The 20,501-nt window shown below is 43.0% G+C and overlaps 1 protein-coding gene across 3 annotated transcripts in view; it reads left to right on the top strand.

The window, feature by feature from the left end:
* LOC135394540 (TBC1 domain family member 4-like) overlaps positions 1–18,772 on the top strand; it is a 92,528-nt gene extending 73,756 nt beyond the window's left edge. For all 3 annotated transcript variants that reach the window (XM_064625326.1, XM_064625325.1, XM_064625324.1), the window contains 11 exons: positions 4,325–4,578; positions 5,353–5,519; positions 5,596–5,736; positions 7,815–7,970; positions 9,484–9,645; positions 9,720–9,871; positions 10,888–10,980; positions 11,347–11,506; positions 12,768–12,937; positions 13,720–13,887; positions 14,547–18,772. In XM_064625326.1, the coding sequence (XP_064481396.1) occupies positions 4,325–4,578; positions 5,353–5,519; positions 5,596–5,736; positions 7,815–7,970; positions 9,484–9,645; positions 9,720–9,871; positions 10,888–10,980; positions 11,347–11,506; positions 12,768–12,937; positions 13,720–13,887; positions 14,547–14,924 (2,001 nt within the window). In that variant the 3' untranslated portion in view covers positions 14,925–18,772. The remainder of the gene's footprint in view (positions 1–4,324; positions 4,579–5,352; positions 5,520–5,595; positions 5,737–7,814; positions 7,971–9,483; positions 9,646–9,719; positions 9,872–10,887; positions 10,981–11,346; positions 11,507–12,767; positions 12,938–13,719; positions 13,888–14,546) is intronic.
* The last annotated feature ends 1,729 nt before the right edge of the window (positions 18,773–20,501 follow it).

Here is a 20,501-nt window from a genome sequence, read left to right as displayed (position 1 = left end):
TTTTGCCATTCTAGATTTTCTGTACATACACGTTTCTTGTTAGTCTCTCCTTCCGTGGTTTTAATAATTCTCCAAACATGGGTCCATGTGATGCTGGGTTATATTCTCTCCCCTGTCATGTGACGGGAGTATGGTGTGTCAATGCAAAAATTGTCACAGCAAATATAAAAAGTGCCCTAGGACGATATTTACATCCATATCTTGAACTTACCAGCTGAAAGAAATATACAGGATGTTTTGGTAACCATATTGAAACATGTAAATGGAAAAAGATCCCTATGGAAAAATATGCCATCAACGACATCTACAGGGTTATTCTAGCAAACGTTACACATTTCGGTCGCACTGTAAAAATAAAAGACTAGATGCGACCCATCCGAAACCCTGCAGACTGATAGCCATTTATCTGAAGTTTCATTCTAATTTTTTGTAAGCGCTATGGTCACGTAGAAAGAAAATTAAAAATAAAGCAAAATCTCGCCCCATGCGTTTTCAATGGCCTATCCCCCATAAACACGGTCAGTTTTTCTTGTGTCTGCTTCACATTCACATCACTTCACACAGGTGGCGCTGCCTACAACGATGTGACATTCCGATTTTGACGTTATGCACCAATTGTCTTGTTCCGGTCTTGTTATGTATGCTGATGCCACCTGCGTGTGGTGAAATGAAAATGAAGCCCACACAGCAGAAAATGGCGGCTTTTGAGTGAGATAGGCCATAGAAAATGCATAGTGAAATTTTGCTTGATTTTTAATTTTTCTTGTACAGGACCATATTGCTCACAAAAAATTCCAACAAAACTTCAGACAAATGGCTACCAGTCTGCAAAGTTTGGTGTTGGATAAACCCCGTCTTCTATTTTTATGGTGCGATCAAAATGTGTAACGTTTGTGAGACTAACCCTGTATGTGTAGGGAACGTTTTTGCCACATACTACAAGTAATTTTATCAAATTCTCAAAAGAATCCGAGTATCAGAGTTCATGCCCAGACCAGGCCTCTTGGATAAAAGCCGATGAAAGAATTGTAATGGCATATATCATGCCATGAGATGTCATGAGATAGCATCTGTCATGAGATGACATTGCGTGGAGCGCTGTTAAGGTGTCTATTAGTGTAGATGTGAGCAATGCTGTGAAGGCACATCTTGCAGTGGGCAGTGGTTGCAAGTAATTCGGTAATATTACTCGAGCTTTTTTCTGCAGCAAGTTTCAATATTCAGGTTTCAGACATTCAATATTTGATCAGTCGTTCAAAAGCCACCCAGTGTATTGCAGTCATCAAAACATCAGCCCGTGGCATCACATACACGAAAGATACAGCAAACCAATCATTATCGTTATAACATTGATGTTACATGTTAATGATGATGTTACATTATTACATTGACATAATATGATTACATCATTATTGACATTGGTTTGGGTTTGGGTTTTGCTGTGTGTAGGAAACTGCATGTTAAAAGGAAACAGCACATTTTGTATCTGATAGCCTGTAGTTTTCTTGGTTCAGTCACACACAGCAAATAACATTCTTCCTTGCATGCCTGTAACAATAAGAAAAATAAACATTGGGATAGACATTTTGCTGCTTTATTGGATTGGTAAGATGCCAAATATTTCCTGCCTATGAGAGAACCATCCATTTGGACAATGCAGTGTGCAGGATGAGTAAGCAACTGACTTACTTACAAAATGCAAGCCATAGCCACTACTACGCTTCTAAGGACAGAGGACTTTTTGTCAACATCTACTTTTCATCGTTTCTAACAGAGCACTAGACCGTGCTTTGTGCAACTGCTAGTAGTCCTCCCGTGCACCATTCTAGTTTGCAAATTTTTTGTCTCCCATCAGGCTGATCCACTCTCAGGGTTATTTATATACCATTTTAAACAAATTTTAAGAATAATACTGTATTTACCCTTACAATTTGTGCACTATTTCATTCAAAAAAAGTCTGAAAAGTTCGGGGTGCACATATTACGCGGGAACAGTCATATAACTATTTTCAAGCGGCGAGATACTCCGAAATTTTAGTACACCAGTCATGGGCCCTGATCATCAGTTTGTCGTTATCCTGTAACATAAGTGAAATGCATCGTTTCGCTGTGATTCACAAATGGCAACACTGTTTTGAAATCTCTGCCTATCCAAACGTTTTTCCCGTGCTGCCATGTGACGTTTGGAGCGCGGCAACTTTAAAAATAAAGATAATGCTTGCTATGTGCAATTTCAAGATTGGGACCATGGTCACCCAGCATTGACGTTTTCCAGGGTGTCGAACCGTAAAATATATGGGTTCGGTTTGGGTTTGCGTTGCTTGGATTTCGTTCCAGTTCAGTTCCGGTTTGGCCGTGCCAAAAATTGAAACTGTTCACAAACCGGTTCAACGCTTCCGTTTTATATCTCCCATACAACTGCTTATATCAGAAAATGCGTGGCTAATAGCTCACTGCTGTTATCCGCTTTGTCGTTTTCAGTGCCCAGGTACTGCATTTAGCTAGAGAATGGAGAATTGGACAAACACTTGCAAATAGCATCCACGCTGATGAAGCGGTGCTGTCCCGCTACTGTCTTCCCAAAATAGTTTTTTTTTCACACGCACAGTACCAGCAAGATACGAGGGTGGTTCCATAAGTTTCCGGCCTGAGGTAGAAAATGTGCGCGAATTTGAAAATGCGATTAAGGACGTGTGGCGCCATCTGTTGGAGGGCCGGAGCACCACCCTCAACCCCCTCCATGCTTTTGTCGGTTGGAGAGCGGCATTTCAAATAGCCAGGGTGCACTCTTCAGTTAAAATGGAAAAAAATCGAGTACCGCGCAGTGATAAAATTCTTGACAAAAGAGGGACTTTCGACTAACGAAATTAAAGCGTGACTGGACAACTTGTACAGGGAAGCCTCTCCGCCGTACACAACGGTAAAAGACTGGGCTAAGCAGCTTCGACTGGGGTGAGAGTCCATTGAAGATGATCCACGCGATGATCATCCAGTGGAAGTGGTTCGACAAGAAAATTCGTCTCTTGTCGAGGAGGAAGTGCTGAGCGACAGGCGTCTGAATGTGAAGGAAATCTCAGAAAGGCTGGGGCTTTCCAAAACAACCATTTTTCTCATCATCGGCGAGGGCCTTCACATGAAAAAGGTCAGTGTGAGATGGGTGCCACGACTTCTCTCGTCAGTTAAAAGCAACAGCGCGTCGTCTGTGCCAAAGAGTTTTTGGAGCTCTGTCAAGAGAACGAAGAAGAAATATTTAAGTCGATTGTCACAGGGGATGAGACTATGGTGCTCTAGTATGATCCCCTTTCGAGAAAGGAGTCGATGGAATGGCGCAAACCAGGAGAAGCACCCCCAAGAAAAGCCAAGGTCACACAATCCGCAAAGAATATCATGGCAACAATATTTTAGGATTGTCAAGGGATCCTCCTCATCGACTTCAAAGAGAGGAACATCACAGTGAATGCCACTTATTATGCTTCACTCCTGCACCGACTGTGAGACGCCATCAAGGAAAAGAGGAGCGGCAGGTTGAGTCGAGGTGTCCAGTTGCTCCAGGACAATGCCCCTGTCCACACGGCTTCTGTTGCCAAGGCTGCACTGAAGGAGTGCGGCTTCGAAGAAATCCACCACCCACCTACAGTCCAGACTTGACACCGAGTGACTACTTCCTGTTCTCAAACTTAAAGAGGGATCTCAGAGGATGGAGATTTCAAAACGATAGTGAGGTGCAAGAGGCAGTTTTCCAGCATTTTGCGGACAAACTTCGGACTACTTTTTCGAGGGTATAAGAATGCTGGTTGAAAGGTGTCAAAAGTGCATCAAAGTTAAGGGTGACTGTGTCGAAAAGTGATACACTTGTCTCGTCTGTAGGACTATAAAAAGTTGGTCGGGCCGGAAACTTATGGAACCACCCTCGTACACTTAAAGGAAGCTAGATAAGATAAACAGCATTCTACATAGACGATGGTACTGATCCGGCACACTGCATTCGCAGATTCGCGCACTCATTCGGAGATTGAGAGGCACTTGAACTCTTCTGCTGACTTGTTTTATATCCGAACCGTTTCGTTGCGAACCGGTCACCGCGGCACACGTTGGCTTCTTATCAAGTGCGCTCTTTCAAGCAGAAACCAGTCTCTGAGAGGCACCGGGTCAGATAGCTGCACACGGAACTGTGGGCGCACAAATTGCGCCGTTTTTCTTTTTATTGGCATCCTTCGTGCCATTCTGGAAGTGCGCAAATTATGCGAGTGAATAGGGTATTTGTTAAAAACTGAAAATTGTCTTTGGCTGTCTAACGATCCTTTCTTTGTCGAATCCCTGCCAGCTGACGATGAACGACTCGTCGCCAACTAGCGGATCCCTAGTGTCTTCCCGCGAAGGCAGCTGCGATCCATCGGCAGCATTTGGATCTTATTCTCCATGCAAGGAGCAGAGCCCTTCTCCACTAATGCAGAGGCCCCGAAGTTCAACAATCAGCAGCACCCGGGATGCACGAGCCCGAGATTCTGCATCAAGGGCTGCGAAGGACGATGCTACGACAAATAACGATAGTAGCAAACAGAGTCCAATAATGAAGATGTAAGTTTCTTGATGTAGTTGATACTGTGCCATCTCGCATTATCTTACATTGGACTTCCATTTATTTGACCTTCATGGAAAGTAGATTGAGTTGCTTGGGAATTCAAGAAATTACGGTCCAACTCAATGTCATTCTTATTTTCAAACGTAATCTGTAGAGCTGCGTGATTATTTGAATATTTTGATTACCGAAGTGACTAATTGTGTCTTTGATGGGAGTTTTGAATGTATCAGAATTTTGAATCAAATACCTGTTTTTTCCAAACCGAATATAGCTGGACACGTGAGCACGGATACATCTACACTAGCACTATAGCTAGCACTACATGTGCACTACATTAGCATAGCACAATATATGCTATAGATAGAGCCGGAAGCTTTAGGGTTTAACCCTTTTTTTATCTCTGAATTTGTACCCTGAACTGAAGCTTACCTCTTTAGGGTGAAACCAGATTTTTACCTGGCAAATTGCCCTCACTGAAACTGTTGTAGGAATACACTAGCTTGTTTGGCAGCAAGTGCAATTACATCACCATTTGTACCACACCAGTACAGCTTGTTTGAGTATTAGAGCCTCATTTCTTGAAGCGCGAGTGACTGAACGCGATCGCAGAGTGACTGAAGTGCTTACTGTCCTCCTTTAAAGGTGCTTGGACCTACAGTAAGGTTGGATGTTTAGTATTAACTCCTTTTGAGCTGAGTGACAGCAGCTGCTACCGTATATTATGGTCAGATGCCTAGCAAAGAAAATACAGCACATGAACATTGTTTCAGATTTATGAAAGTAGGCTCTTCGAGGCATCATTCTTCAAGTGATGAAGACAGTTGTGAAGCTCCCAGCCAAAACATGTCTTGGAGACAGACTATCTTCCACAGAGTGCAGACACCAACAAAGGGACCTGACACAAGTAATGACGACACATCGACTGTCTGGGTTCCAGGTAAGTCCGACTGGACTAGAGATCTATAAGCTGTGATACTGTGACAAATAATAACAAATTTCTCATTTAACTTCAGAAAGTCCTGCAGCCACACCTGAAAAGCAAAGTAAATCACGTATAACCCGGACACGTGAAGAATTACGGAACCTCTGGAAGACTGCCATTAGACAGCAGATACTGTTGATTCGGATGGAGAAAGAAAACCGTAAACTCCAAGGTATGTTCCATACACTGTAAACATATTTTTATTTTCGATGTACCGTATTTACGCGATTCTAAGGACCCCCTTTTTTTCAACATGTGGCAGCCCAAAGTAGGGGAGGGTCCTTACATTCGAGTACAATGACTTCGAGACGTACAAATGCCTTTAAAAAAGCGAAAATACTGGCCTTTATTGCGCTAAGGCGTGTCGTCACCGCCGTCAGTTGAAACAACGGAACCAGAGTCGGAGTTCCCGGCGAGGTTATCCTCCCACAAAATGTCATCTTCTGTGCCGTCCAAGGCGTTGCTTATCGAGCACCTTTTGAAGGACTTTTCGACAATCTCTGGGCGAATGGCTTTCCACGCATCGGAAATCCACTGCGCGATGGTTGCCGGAGACGCCTTCCGTATCTTGCCAGCTGGCGTCCGCTCGCGGGCACTATCCCGAATCCACGCTTCGTATTCCGCGTGGAGATTCGCCTTAAACGGCTTGTTTATGGAGACATCGAGGGGTTGCAGAATGGATGTCAGCCCGCCAGGTATAACAACGATGTCGCTGTCATGTTTCCTAGACTGCTCCTTCACTTCCTCCGTAATGTGGCCTCAGAAAGAATCGAGCACCAACCTTGACAGGAGATGAAAAAGTGCTCCCGGACGCTTCAGCTACACGGTCTTCAACCAGTCCACCATAAGTTCGGATGTCATCCAACCCTGCGCTTCGCAGCACACAACAACGTCCTTTGGGAATGGCTCCTGTTTCGGTAGGGTCTTCCGCTTCAGAATCAAGTACGGTGGCAGCTTTCTGCCATCAGCCGTAATGCACAGCATTACGGTAACACGAAGTTTTTCGTGCCCCGTGGTACGGATGGTCACTTCCTTTGTGCCAACTTCATTAACCGTTGTTGACCGCAGCATGTCTAAGTATACAGCAGTTTCATCTGCATTTCCTATCTCCCATCAGGAATCCCTTTGTTCTTCGGAGGTCAGCCACATAACGTTGGAAACTGATAACTTTCTGCTCGAAATCTTGGGGCAACTTCTGGCAGATTGTCGTGCGACGACGAATCGAAAATCCCTGGTGTTTCATAGAGCGTTGCACCCAGGCACGGCTGGCTCGAAACACGCTGCGAGGAATGTCCAATCTCTTCACTACTGCATTAGCTTTCTCACGGATGCCGTCGCAAGTCACCGAAAATCCGTTTCTTCTTTCTTCTCTGATGTACTCAGCAACTTCAGCTTCGAGCTCCGGGCGCTGTCCGCGTTGGGGGCCCGTGAACTTCTTCCTCATGGAGGCACAGCCGAAAATCTTGTCCCACTGCCGCCGCCACCGTATCACACATGTCCTGCCAACACCGTATTCTTCTGCAGCGTAGTAGTTACTGTTCGATTCGGCGCACAACATAACTTTCCGCTTAAACTGTGCGGAGTACGATTCACGTCTTGAAGTCATCGCTATGGCAAGACAAGCGAGCGTCCAGCGAAGCCGCGCAACCAAAACCTCTGTGAAGTGCAGGGTCGCACGTGGCTGGCGGACTCCGCACGGTCGGCGAGGAGAAATGAAGCGAGGGCGAAGGATGACTCAATGTCACGGGGGTCACGGGTGTCACGGGAGGCATTGGCGTGAAGTTATGGCAGAGGGCCCAACGCGAATGCTCTTGCCACGCGGGGCTCTGCGCAAGGGTCCTTAGATTCGCGTGCAAACTTTTTTTCTAAAATTGCAGGGGCCAAACAGGGGGGGTCCTTAGAATCACAAGGTCCTTAGATTCGAGAAAATACGGGTATTAATTTTCCCGAATTTTGCGACGGCTAAAAAATTGCGAAAAATTGTATTTTCGAACACAGCTTGGTGTTTATCCCGTGAAAGAAAACTACCCTGGAATTGCGAAATTAAATACTCACGAATAACTTTGCAAATGTCTGAATGCGCGATTTGCAAAAATTAACACAGCGTGGATAAAAATACATGTTTACAGTGTTGAAAACCAATGCGTTGTCAACAGTATTTCAATACACAACAGAGCACTTATTGTTGTAATGCAGAGTGTGAAACGTGAATGCGATGACACTCAAACTTGTGTAAACTGTGCCAAATAGAGCATCAAGATGAGGCAACAAACAAGCGAATACGTCTTGACTATGAGGACGTGACGCCTTGCCTTAAGGACACAGCCCAGCTCTGGGACGAACTTCTTAAAGAACCTGCAGACACACGCATTAACCCAGATGTGCTACAGGACCTGGTCAGAGCTGGTAAGATGTTTTACTGATGAATTTGTCAAAGGCCGTATCTACTCTCATATTTTGTGGAATGTTTTTCAGATCAGTTTCAGTTTTTCAGTTCAGATGTTTTTCAGTCGCATATTTTCAGAATGTTTCACTGATGAATTTGTCACATGCTGTACTTACTTGCATATTTTGCGCCATCGCATAATTTGTGCACCTCTGGTTTGGCACGAAAAAATGTCAAGGAAATAAAAATATTGCGTAATTTGCGTACCCGCATTTTCGCATGCATATATCTGGCCCTGTGCCTCTCAGTGACCGTGGCGATTGTTTTTCACTTACCACGCAGTTTTCGCGACGCTGTCAGTGCTACTGAAGTTACTACGGTGCTTTTGTTCAATTTGCGCCCATGTTCGGATGATGGTTCACTGGCGCGAGGAACGATACTGTCACTCGAACTAAACAAACAACGCTGGCAGAACACGCTTTGAACCTGCCGCACAACATGACGAATACATGAGAACATACATACAACATGAGAAAATATCGAAGTGCTGCCTTTTTTTGGGTGTGTAACCAACAGGGAAGGGCCTTGACCCCCATCAAAACAGTAAGGCTTGCTTGCTTGCTTTGCCGACGACCGGTAATTCTGTGCCGATCGCGTTTGCGCACGCATTTACGGTGATTCGTTCCTTGCTCCTCTTTCCTCTGTCAGAAGTATTGCTTTTACGAGAAATGGACTTATAAGTAAACTTGTGTTGCTGACATGCGAGGAGCACGTTAGCAGGGCACGTGGCCAGCGCTTTCGAGTTAATGTGTAGTCGGAGGTCGGGCACAGCCAGGCTATCTTGTCCGAATAAACCGTTGCGCACGTTCGTATGTTCGAACTACTAGGAGTTTTCCCCCATTGAAATACACATGGCTTTGCCAGGACCGTATTATCCGTATCGTATTATCTGGAATGTACCGAATTATCCGGAAGTTCGAATTAAGAGATTTTGAATTAACGGGATTGCACTGTATTGTCTGCCGTGCTTGTATCCATAGACATGCAACATTTTATAACATAACATAATGTATAATAGTTTTATAACTTGCAGATGTTGCACTTTCAGAACCTTTCCAATGATCTTTGTAAGATCTTTTGCATTCATTTTCAGCACCAGGTGGTCTCAAATATTTTAGCTTTCCGCTAAAATGTCATCTTTGCAAATTTTGCCAGTCTAGCCTTGTCAAAGGGCAATTTTAACAAATAAGAAATAACTTAAGCTCTTTTGACACTGTTAGAGACGCGTTCTATCGAACTACAACTTTACATTACTGGAGCAAAATTGGTGTGACTCATTTGCGAACAAAAACAAAAGTTAGTAATAGACAGATGCCCTTGCGCATACAATGTTGCGTGGTCAGCGTCCTTTTTCTCCGATCATCTCTGTGAAATGTATCGCCGACAGCACTCCCTCAGATCAAGAATAGTAAAGTGCTTTGTGTGCTTTGTAATGAAACTTTACTCAGTAAACTATCATTTTTGTACACGTAGGTGTACCCAGGCACAGGCGGGGTGAAATCTGGCACTTGCTAGCAAATCAGTACAAACTACGGTCACAACCTGCATCAGTCGCCAGCTTCGACACGTCAGTCCAATTTCGGCATCTTTTGAACGAGCTCACAATCCATCAGCATGCAATCCTCATAGATCTTGGTATGCCTTAAGTCTCTCTTTTAATCACTCTGGTAGTCCTCTTGAAGTGCTCACTTGAAGTGATCTTTATGCAGGCCGTACATTTCCAAACCACCCTTTCTACAAGGACTGTCTCGGAGCGGGGCAAATGTCTCTGTACAATCTTCTAAAAGCCTACTCACTTCTTGATAAAGAAGTAGGCTACTGTCAAGGGCTAAGCTTTGTGTCTGGGGTCCTGTTGCTACACGTGAGTACCTAGTGCACAAGTGCACATTGTCAGTCTTCCTTTTATATGCACTCACGCTCATACAAAAAAGAAGCACCATGTGCAATGCTTAGGACCTCGGGTTTTCCGCAGTTCCTCGAAATATCGCGGAATCCGGAATTCATCACGGAATCCTTCGTTTGGCACGGAATTTCACAGAATACCTTATTTTAGGGGTGTGCGGATATTCGAGTTCTGGAATTCAAATCAAATATCAATCACTCAAAGTATTTCATTCGCGAATCGAATACCCATTATTCAGATTTCCGAATATTCGACTATTTGTCGAATACGAACGACACCACCCGAAAATGGGCTTCACCTGAAGCTTCCCTGCATGAGGTGAAGCTTGCTTTACGAAACTGCCCATGCTGCAGGACCGGCGCAGACAGATTGTAGTTTAGCTTAAGCCCAAGTTTATTGTGCATACTTCGCCTGAGGAAGCGGCGGCGTCCCTCCCGTGTGCAGTTTAGCGGTGGCAGTGGGGGATTTTGATTTAATGTCTGGGAGTTTGCCTTTAAAGGCTCTTAAATAATGCCTACAGCTGAGAAACAAAAAGGGTGTCCTGTAACTTTCACAGGTCATGTATTGTAAGCTCCTTCCTATAAACTCTGTAAAGAAATAAAGATCTTTCAGCAGGTATAAAAAGGTTGCAGATGACAGACCTTTGTCATTGTCAGAGGAGAACACAAGATATTGTGTATGTAATGCTCAGCCACAACAGTGCCTTCAATCTGTAATTTTATAAAATATTTTTGTTCCCACATTATCCAAGAAAATAAAGCGTTCCCCATTACAGCGCAGAAAATCGCTGAATTTACGAGTCAGTGCCGCAGAATTTTGAATTTGCCGCAGCAGAAAACCAGGGGCCTTAACAATGCTCCAGGAACGTGGCAGTCTTTAGGATTGCCCTCAGTCAATAAATCACACCTACTTTGCACACTTACGTGTTGTAAACACTGAAGACGGGATGGTGATCTGTTTTCTGAATGTTACAGATGTCTGAAGAAGAAGCCTTTGAAATGATGAAGCACTTTTTATTCTATCTTGGGTTTAGGAAGCAGTACAAACCTGACATGATTGCACTGCAGGTATGACCCGGCTTTGTGGTGATTTGCTTAATCATCCGTGATGTGTGGCGTTAAAAACATGGGGATGGATCTAGGGTATCTTTATCCCCAAGTTGAGAGCTGCTTTCAGCCTCCTCCAACATACCTGTATCAACCTAGTTCAGCACGAATCTAATTCACGCACAGTTTTATAATTTTAATTGTTGAAATTTTCTAAGCTGCTTTCCCGATAGTATTGTCGATAGCCCAATTATGAAGCAAAAATTTGTGCCTCTTAAAACTTCCTTGCCTATGTCATAATCTGTTTAGCCCATGCAGGAAGCATACTAACACATGTGAAATCATGCTAGAGCACTAACTGTGTGTCTCTCGATGGTGTGCATTTAGGTGCAGCTCTACCAGTTATACCGTTTGGTCCATGACCATTATCCTGACCTGTACAAGCACTTCGAAAAGCACGACATCAGCCCAGCTTTATTTGCAGCTCCCTGGTTCTTGACCCTTTTTGCTTCCCAGTTTCCGCTTGGATTTGTTTCTAGACTTTTTGGTAAGTACTACACAAGCTTAAAATGTTTGCCACTATGTGCAATACTGTTGGTGCTATGAGCTTTATGCGCTGCAGCATTGATACGTGGGCTTGCAAACTCAAGCATTTCATACATCTGGTTAATTCAAACAGTTTTTTATTTGCCCTCTGTTTTTAATTCATTTAGAAGCTGCTTAATTCTATCAGTTTTTTTTGTTGCTTAAATCATGTATTTTGCATTCAAGCATGAAAATTTTTCATAAATGTGGAGCAAAGTGGCACCCCTAACCACACTCATGACCACAACAATGTGCACGATGTTGACAACACTGTGCATTGACTTCGACACTTTGATATGCATGTGCCCTGTGACAGGTTGGCGCACTTTGACTCTCGGAATGTTGTGTTGAGCTTTATCAAGCATTGTTAGGCACTGATCATGAGATAAAATAAGAATGATGGAACTCAATGCGGATTGCTGTGCGCAGTAGTCAACCCACAATATGCTACGACAGTCTCTGTGCATGAGAGAAAGAATTTTAGAATTGAAGAAAATGCTGAATATGTTGAAATGTATGTTGAAATGAAAAATAGAAGAAAAGGTTGTAGAAAGCATGTGACAAAGCGTCTTGACTCAGCAATAAGGGGGCATTCGCAGACAGGCGACGACATTACGATGAAAAAGAATTCGAAACGAAGAAAAATTGTATTCGTATATAGTCATATTTTTCTCATTTCTTGAGGAAAAGTGCCCGGCAGCAGTGGCGTAGCAAGGGGGGTTCAGGCGTCCAACTCCCCTCCCCCCCCACTTCCAAATTGTACCTTTGGTAGTGTATTTGGAAGAGGAAAAACAAGGGTGCAGTCATCCTCCTTCATGTTAGCTTCCTGTAGAACCCCTCCTAAAATATTTTTTCTGGCTACTTTACTGCCTGGCAGGGGGCCAGTTCGCATGTCTGGGTCTTCAATGTTACTTCTTCTGCTCCATAGTTAGGTCTGTATGGATGAAAGCTTAATAATGTACAAAAATAATTTGTGCGTGTATAGCTGTTCATATGGCAGGTCATGTTTTAGTCTCATACATAGGCAAACATAGGTCATACTCATACATATAGTCTCAGACATACATAGATCAACTGCTGATATGTCGAATTACCTACAGCTCGAACAAAAATCTGTGGTTTCCCAGAGCTTTTGAAATCACAAGCGTCTGCTGTATGTGCGAGACGTTCCCTTGGCAGCATTTCCTTATGAGTAACGTAAATTGCATTATTGTCTTCTGTAGATCTCATCTTTTTGCAAGGCATGGAGGCAGTCTTCAAGGTGGGAATGGCTGTGCTTGGCACATTTGCCGACACTCTGATGTCCTGCTCCAGTTTTGAAGCAATTATGGATTGTTTCAAGAACAAACTTCCGTCGCCAAATGCCATCCAAATGGAAAGGCTCTTTGCCCAGGTGTGATGGCCGTTCAGGCTTCAGTGTGCTAGAAGTAGAATATACAGTGTAGACCATTTGCTATCATCCGACATATACTTCACTGTGTGGGTCTTTTTATATTCATTTCACTCTTGTGTTGGATTCAATGTATGCTGCATGCTGTCAGCACTGTAGTCGTGCAGCTACAGAACATCCGCCCGACACCGCAATCGGTAAAACACCCTGTATAATTCCTGGCAAAGTCGGGTGCTTACGCATTAGAGTATTATGAGGTTGAAGAAAAAAGGTTTAGCGCATTCCACATAAACATAGGTATTTACACCAATCGTGGGACTCTTCGAGAAAGGATCGAGTTGCGGGGAGTACCATACAGTACAGCTCACGCCAAAATCAATTTGTAGTATAAATATTCGGTTGAATCAGGTTTTACCCAAAAAGCATTAACCCCCACGGTGGCCAGAATGAGCCTTCGATGTAGACACTCACACACTATGCTCTATTGCCCACAACCTGTTGCCTCCTTTGCACAGCAGAAGCTGGTATAATTTGTAACCATGGAAGGGGTGGTCCTAACATTTGTGAGAATGACACTTTTGGAAACTATTCATAGCAGCTTACAACTCTGCAGTTGGGACCGGTCAATATTTTGTACCAAGTTTTGTACCACATTCTATAGGACACATTACTCACAGATTTGAGAAACTTCTTTCTTACGTGATATCTATGATGTGCACATAATTCTGAGCTGCCCACGCCAGAAAAAGAAATTTGATTGTGACATTCGTATAAAACTTTTGCAGGTGTTCTCTTTAGATATTAGCAGAGAGCTTCTGGCATATGAGGTAGAGTACCACCTGATTCAAGAAGAAATGCTTTACACACCAAGAAAAGAAACTGTTTCTTCTGAGGAGCTCGAGACAAATCGTTCACTTCGGCGTCAGAACATGGAGCTCCTAGAGCAACTCCAGGTAGGCCTTCTTTCCAAATGGTATTTCCTTCCAATTTTAGCTTCAGTGGGGCTTCAGTATCCAGTAGAGAAGAAACGCAGTTCATGTTTTAGGTTTTGCATTGGACCTGCGCTTATTATTACTTTTCTAGAATTGAAATAACTGTTTGTATTCTGTCGTTGGGCTTCTTACTGACTGGCCTTTGACTAGACGGTGTACCCCCGATTTGTATCGCCATCACTTAGGGTAAAACCTGGAAAGAAAAAGAAAAAAGAAAAAAAAAAACTTTATAAAGTGCCAATTCAGCCACCAATACGGGCACTGGAGAATGCTTAGGCATTGGACACTCAACACAGCTGTTATGCATCTTGTGTTAATCTAAAATATGAGAAGCGCTCTTTCTTATATTCCACTAAAAAATCTACTTTTCCACCTGATATCATTCGACTTTACCCTGTTTTATGGCTGAAATAAAACCCAATTTTTACCTCAGATTTTCAAAATGCATAAAACCCGAAACACTTTGTACGCCTTGCACTTCGTTAAAAATAATCCTCTTTTGTCCTCCACCTTGTGTTCGTTTTCGTTTCTTGCTGGAAGCCTGTTGCATGGCAATTTTGATAGCACCATAGCATTTGTGGCACTATTAACTCCAAAGCCTCACATCTGACTTCACGTAGGTTGCAAACAACAACGTCACAAAATTAGAAGCCTCAGTTACATCATACCAGGGAACTGTGAAACATCTCGAAGCCCGTATCCGTGACCTCGAAGATGAGCGTGATGCTTTGCTGCACAGCAACAACTGTTTGCGACATCGTGTCGAGCGGTTGGAACACAGAGATGATGCTAGTGCTCCCGAGTCCGAAACCAGCTCTAGGGCTCCTTCGCTCGGCGCAACTCGTTCCCTGAGCTTTGGCGCTGGCGAGACGGCAGACGGGATCGCAAGCATGGTGCGCCAGTTGTACGACACAGCCGAGCACGACGAGGGCGACTCGGCGTCGAATAATTCGGATGAGAGAATCGACGGTGACGAACAGACGAGTGGGGGGCTATGAGACGGTAATCTGCACGTTTTGCAAAGAAGCCCATTGAGATTCTCATGATCACAGAGGTGGCTAAAAGGTGGTGTGAAGTTACATGCTGAGAAACAAAAACAGGTTATTTTGAGAAATGCGGTTGAATGCTGAGATCTGACTCGCTACATTTACAGTTGCAAATGAGACTTTGTTGAGAAAAGATGTTGTTGTGTACAATTTTTTTAGATTTCGTTATGTACAGCTTAGAGGCTCAGACCAAGGGCTCGATGGTCAACTTTTCGTTATTCTGATAAATGCATGGCTTCGCTGTGATTCATCACGAGCTCCCGCAAGATTACCGATTGTGTCGTTGCCTTGAAATCCCTGCTGACAGAAACGGTTTTCTGTGACAGAAACAGGAACGGAAATTGTGATGTTTGGAGCGCACCAACTTGAAATATAACGAACGGTATATGTATTCAGTTCAGTTTCGGGCCGCAGACTAGGAAATGAAAACAATGGTAACATTTTAGGAACTAAGCCCATCGCTTGGTTTTGAATCCTTACAACAACCCCTACAAGTTTGCCTTTGCAGTTCTATTGAAGGTGAGAAAAAATACTTCTCATCCAAGGCGTCTGCATAGCCTGCTTTTCTGGCATATATGATACACTATATATGTGCATACTCGTTTCTGTGGTGTGCATGATCTTTTGCGGCATATATAAGTTTTCATTTTGAATATAGTAGTGAGAAGTTCTGTGGAACTGTAGGATGTCTTTAGTGTATGTGCCTCGTATCGAGGTGGCTTTTTGAGAAAAGTTTGATAGGTTTATGAATTGTGAATGTTGTTAAGAATATCTTGTGACTTGCAAATTCTTGGCATGTAGCTTCATACTTATCGTGTGCTAAGAGCGCTATTTCTGTTGTTTGTCTGATGTTATTTTGTTGTGTTGCAGGAAAAATTGAGTTTTAAAATATTTTTGTTGCATGACACACATAGTTTATTGTGCTTCTGAGTGTATTTATCTAGACAACAGATGGATTGGTCTCACAAAGAGGATAATGGTCTAGAATGGTCTTCAATTGGCCTACTTTATTGGGGTTCAATTAAGCATGTAATTGCTAATCCAGATTTCTAGGACTGTAAGCTACGTATCATATTAAACTAAATCTGTGTGAATAAGGTTGCTGGGTATTGTTGTTGAAAAGTGTGGTAGCTGCAGTGCAATGTACTGAAGCAATGCTGACATAACTAGGCATGCTTGCCATACTGATGTAACTTGCATTACATGTTATGTTGCAGTACTCCTCACTGTACTTAATCAAATCATGACTGCTGTACTTGAATACACTGTAGACTTCTCTGCAAAGCTTTGTCATTTTCAAAATCTTGGTTTAAGTGCAAGTTCAGACACTTAAAAATGCAGCATTTTTGCCTGCTCTCAGTTTTTTCGTTACGTCATGACATGTGTCAGTGGTACATATTTTATGTTGCCATGTTGGAAAGTGTTACAAAACATGTACAGGTTATATGTAGACATTTTTTTTAGTCCTTAGTTGTGCTTAGTTGTGTATCAAGTAACTAGATTCTGTTGACTGCAACAGTATTACACGTGATGCACGCCCCTCAGGAACGACTAAGTGCTGTTCACTTAATGCTGGTTTGTTATTTAATAATAATAGTTGAAGCGAACTAGTTCTGAACTTAGTAACTGTGCTAGTAGAAAACTTGGCTATGGTAGCTGGTTGTCAGGTAGTAACCGGTAGCACCAGAAAATAAATAGCATCAGTTAGCATGATATGTACTTACTTGGCATTGGTGCTAGTATAGTGAGACTGTGTCATACCTATGGATCATCACTGCACAAATTATGCTTCCAGGTCTGCTTGGAACAGTAACACTGCTGCTATAGATATTCTTTGTGGACACTCACCTATATGTCATCGAGGTTTGTAGTCAATGCCGCTAGAATGAGAACAATTATTCTGCCTGCAAAACTGATTACGTACAAATTGGTTAATAGGAACTTCATTACATGTGTATTTCCCTAGATAACTATGCTAGTTCAGTGGCAATATGTTATCTCCTGAAATTCCAGTATTGCCTATTGTTCACCCGCTGTACTGCACAGGCCACAATGTGTGATTCTGATCAAATCGAATAAGAGACACTACCGAAGATATTGGATATAAAAAGAAACATATATTTGTTTGGAATATAAACACAGTGCAGACCATACTGGAAAGCTTCTGCTCCAACCTGTGGTTGTGTCCTAGATCTCCTAGAAATCATACTTGCAGTTGCAAAGATCAGTATCCTAAAACTAGGTCAGATACATTTGGCATGCATCAGCTGTTATGCCCACCGAGGTACAAACTCAATCTGGAATCCATCCCCCACATAACTCTACAGGATAACGTTAAGGGAACAGCCACAAGGCGACTGCCGCTGATATTTCAAACAGCAGCTATTTGAAATATTGGCGGCTCTCGTCCTGATTCTCTTCCCTCCCCCACTGGTTTGCTGGATTTCCTACCTCTACAGAAGAATGTGCTACTAAAAACTATACTGCCTCTGATAAATAATTAAATAAATAAAAAATTCCATCCACTCTCAGTTTGTAGCCTAAAAAAGTGCTTCACTAGCAGTTTTAAAATGGAAAGCTAGTAAAACAGTTAGGAATAATGCTAGGTAGGACACATTTATACTTAGCTTTGGATGGGATTGTGAATGTTTGAAAGGTACAACACAAACAAAATATTGCATTTCTATTGCACTTTCATTTTGTTTTGCTGCAGTGCGCAGGTGCTGTTTTAGGCAACGATCTGTCGAAGAATAATGCTTGCTATTTGAGACATTTATGCGACTTCTAAAGGTCTGGACAGGTAAAGGAAAATGCCCTAAATACATATCAGATTTTTTTTTTTTTTTTATGTTGGATATCATTGAAGGCAAATTATGTAACAGAAACATGAAATCTCAGTCTTGAGCAACAGGCCAAACTGGCATTTACCTCGCCTCGATTAAACTTTTCATGCAGTAAGTCCTAACCCTGTTGACATACCATGCATGTAGTCTAGAATACGATGACATATGTGATCCATCATGGGCGTATGTATGTATTAGAACATTGACGTAAAAGAGAGATATGTCCATGCGTGCCGTAACATTTCATGCCAAAATTGGCACTTGATTACAGCAGCAAACCAAAGCTTTACATGTATAATGCAAGAAAATTTGTGCTGAATTACATATTAAACAGCTGCGCCGGTGCGATGCTTTCTTGTATTATTTTAACAAACTCGTCAAATATGTCAGATTCCTTTCTGGCTTAAAAATGTACATGCTTAGTACAAACATGATGATGAACATGTCGTTTAGACACTTGTACAGGTGTTGACTGTAGTTAACATGAACCACGTCGGGGAGGCACGAACATCTGCAAAAACTAAATCACTTTATCTACATGTGCCCCCTTTGCTGAAAAACGTTGTTTCTAGGATGCACTCATATGCTGCTGATATATTGGAGATTGGTTCCTGTGGCCCTCACACAATGAGCAATATGCTTTACTTGGTTGACAGAATGGACAAAATAGTGCCTTTGCTTCCTGCCTAATATGGGTTATGTACTGTTATCTCTTTCCTGTTTTCAGTGTATTCCGAAAAGCTTGTAGATGTCTGTTAGTTTTGTAAATTATTGCACTGTAAAAAGAAGCATGTAAATAAGGGCTAGTGAAATGCAGTGCATATTAGTGCACATGCAGTGTCATTACGGCACAATACGTGAGGTTGTTTGGATGTGAGGAGATATTTTGCTGTAGTGTACAATGTTTTTATGTAGGTAAGGAGTAAATATAATAAAGTTTCCTTACAAAAGATGCCAGACGATGTATACATCGTGTCCCTTCGATGCCAGGTGTCATTTCTGAAAAGATTCATCCTTCGCGTATGGCAGCCATGTAAAAGTAGCTCAAAATCACAACAGACTTTTTTTCTTTTTTCTGGTGGGGGCTGGGAGGGGTATGAGAAGGATGCATCAAGGGGGCAGGTGCACCCATGAGCCCGTGCCCGTTGCTTTCATGCACATATAATATTTACAGTACTTGCACGTTTACCTTTATGGATTTGCTCACTGCAGGTAAAGTTTTCCTTTTTAAGTAGCACGGAAAATTTGCTACTTTGCATCAACATATTCACTAGTGCCTTCGTTACCTCTATGACACAAACCACATAGCCAACCTACAGATGTCTATTTTGCCTCTTCACGTAAAAAAGACAATCCATTGCCTAACCACCAGCAGCACGGCCGAGCGGGTTAACTCTTTCCTTACCACCCTCAAAAATGGCCACTCTTGGATGGTTTGACAAATATTTTTTTGTGGTTGACAGTATCATTTCAAAATATGTTGCTATTTAGGAAAATGTAGCCAAATGAATGCCCTATCAAATGATGTAAGTGTCAGAAACAAAGCTATCCTATTTCCAAAATTAATTTTGGAACACAAAAAATCGGTGCAAACAGCAGAATCCTCATGAAGGTACGTGTATCTTGAACAAAAATATCAATTTACAAGTTCCAAAATATACAAAATGTGGCAAATTTTGGGAGAAATGCTATCTACAAATACCAACACTCTGACTCAAGAAGTTCATGAGTAGTGGAAAATAACGTCAACACCCATGTTGTTCATGTAACTGAGTGGCAGAGTTGACTGAAGGAGTAAAACAGAAATGAACATCAATTTCTGCAGAAAACATACAACGATATGAGGTAGCAGAATGGGAAGCAATTCTCGTTGAAAGCTATTCCATTTTTTAAAACTCTTGAAACGAGCACGTACGTTGAAATATCCATACTTTTCTTTCTGCAGCACATCGTTGATTTTACCCCACGGGAATGGGTCGTGTTTACTGACTCAACATCTGCGCTGCAAGCAATTGACAATCCTAGCATCCGAGGCTCATTAGCACCGTTGGTGATGGATGTGTTAATGGCTTACAACCTTGTCTACGAAGCAGGGCACAGGCTGGTTCTCCAATGGGTTCTAGCCCATTGCGGTGTCGAAGGGAATGAACAGGCCGACAGCGCCGTAGAAGCAGCTCCCTCGTCTCGGAGACGGACGCGTATTGCGCTGCTGAGAGGAGATCGTCGTTCCGTACTTCGACGCCTCGTGACTCCCCTGGCTACCCGCCAATGGACCGCTGACATTCTCCCCCCAGCCGTGCTGAGCAGAGTTGATCCAGCGCTCACTTTCCGCATGCCTCGACATACCTCTCGTCAAGGTGTCGCGTTAGTTCATCGAATGCGCCTCGATGTAGCTTTCACAGCGCAGTGGCATTACCGCTTGAGACAAGTTGACTCTCCCCAGTGCAGTCATTGCGGTGCTGTAGAAGATATAGAGCACATTCTTCTCCATTGCCCACGCTAACACGTACTCTCCGGATCCCTTAACGATTTAGAGTCTCGCCCCCCCCCCCCTCTCTCACAAAATTACTTGGTCCCTGGCCACATCCAGCCCACCAACGCTGCCCTCAAAGCTCTCTTCACCTTTCTGGATACCATAGGACTTGGATCCTTACTGTGAAGGGGCTCATTATTTCATTCCCCGCAT

Source organism: Ornithodoros turicata, chromosome 5 (genome assembly GCF_037126465.1).
Source record: "Ornithodoros turicata isolate Travis chromosome 5, ASM3712646v1, whole genome shotgun sequence".
Classification (NCBI taxonomy): Eukaryota; Metazoa; Arthropoda; class Arachnida; order Ixodida; family Argasidae; genus Ornithodoros; species Ornithodoros turicata.
The sequence above is the reverse complement of the archived record's forward strand: the minus strand, read 5'-3'. Positions and strand labels throughout refer to the sequence as shown.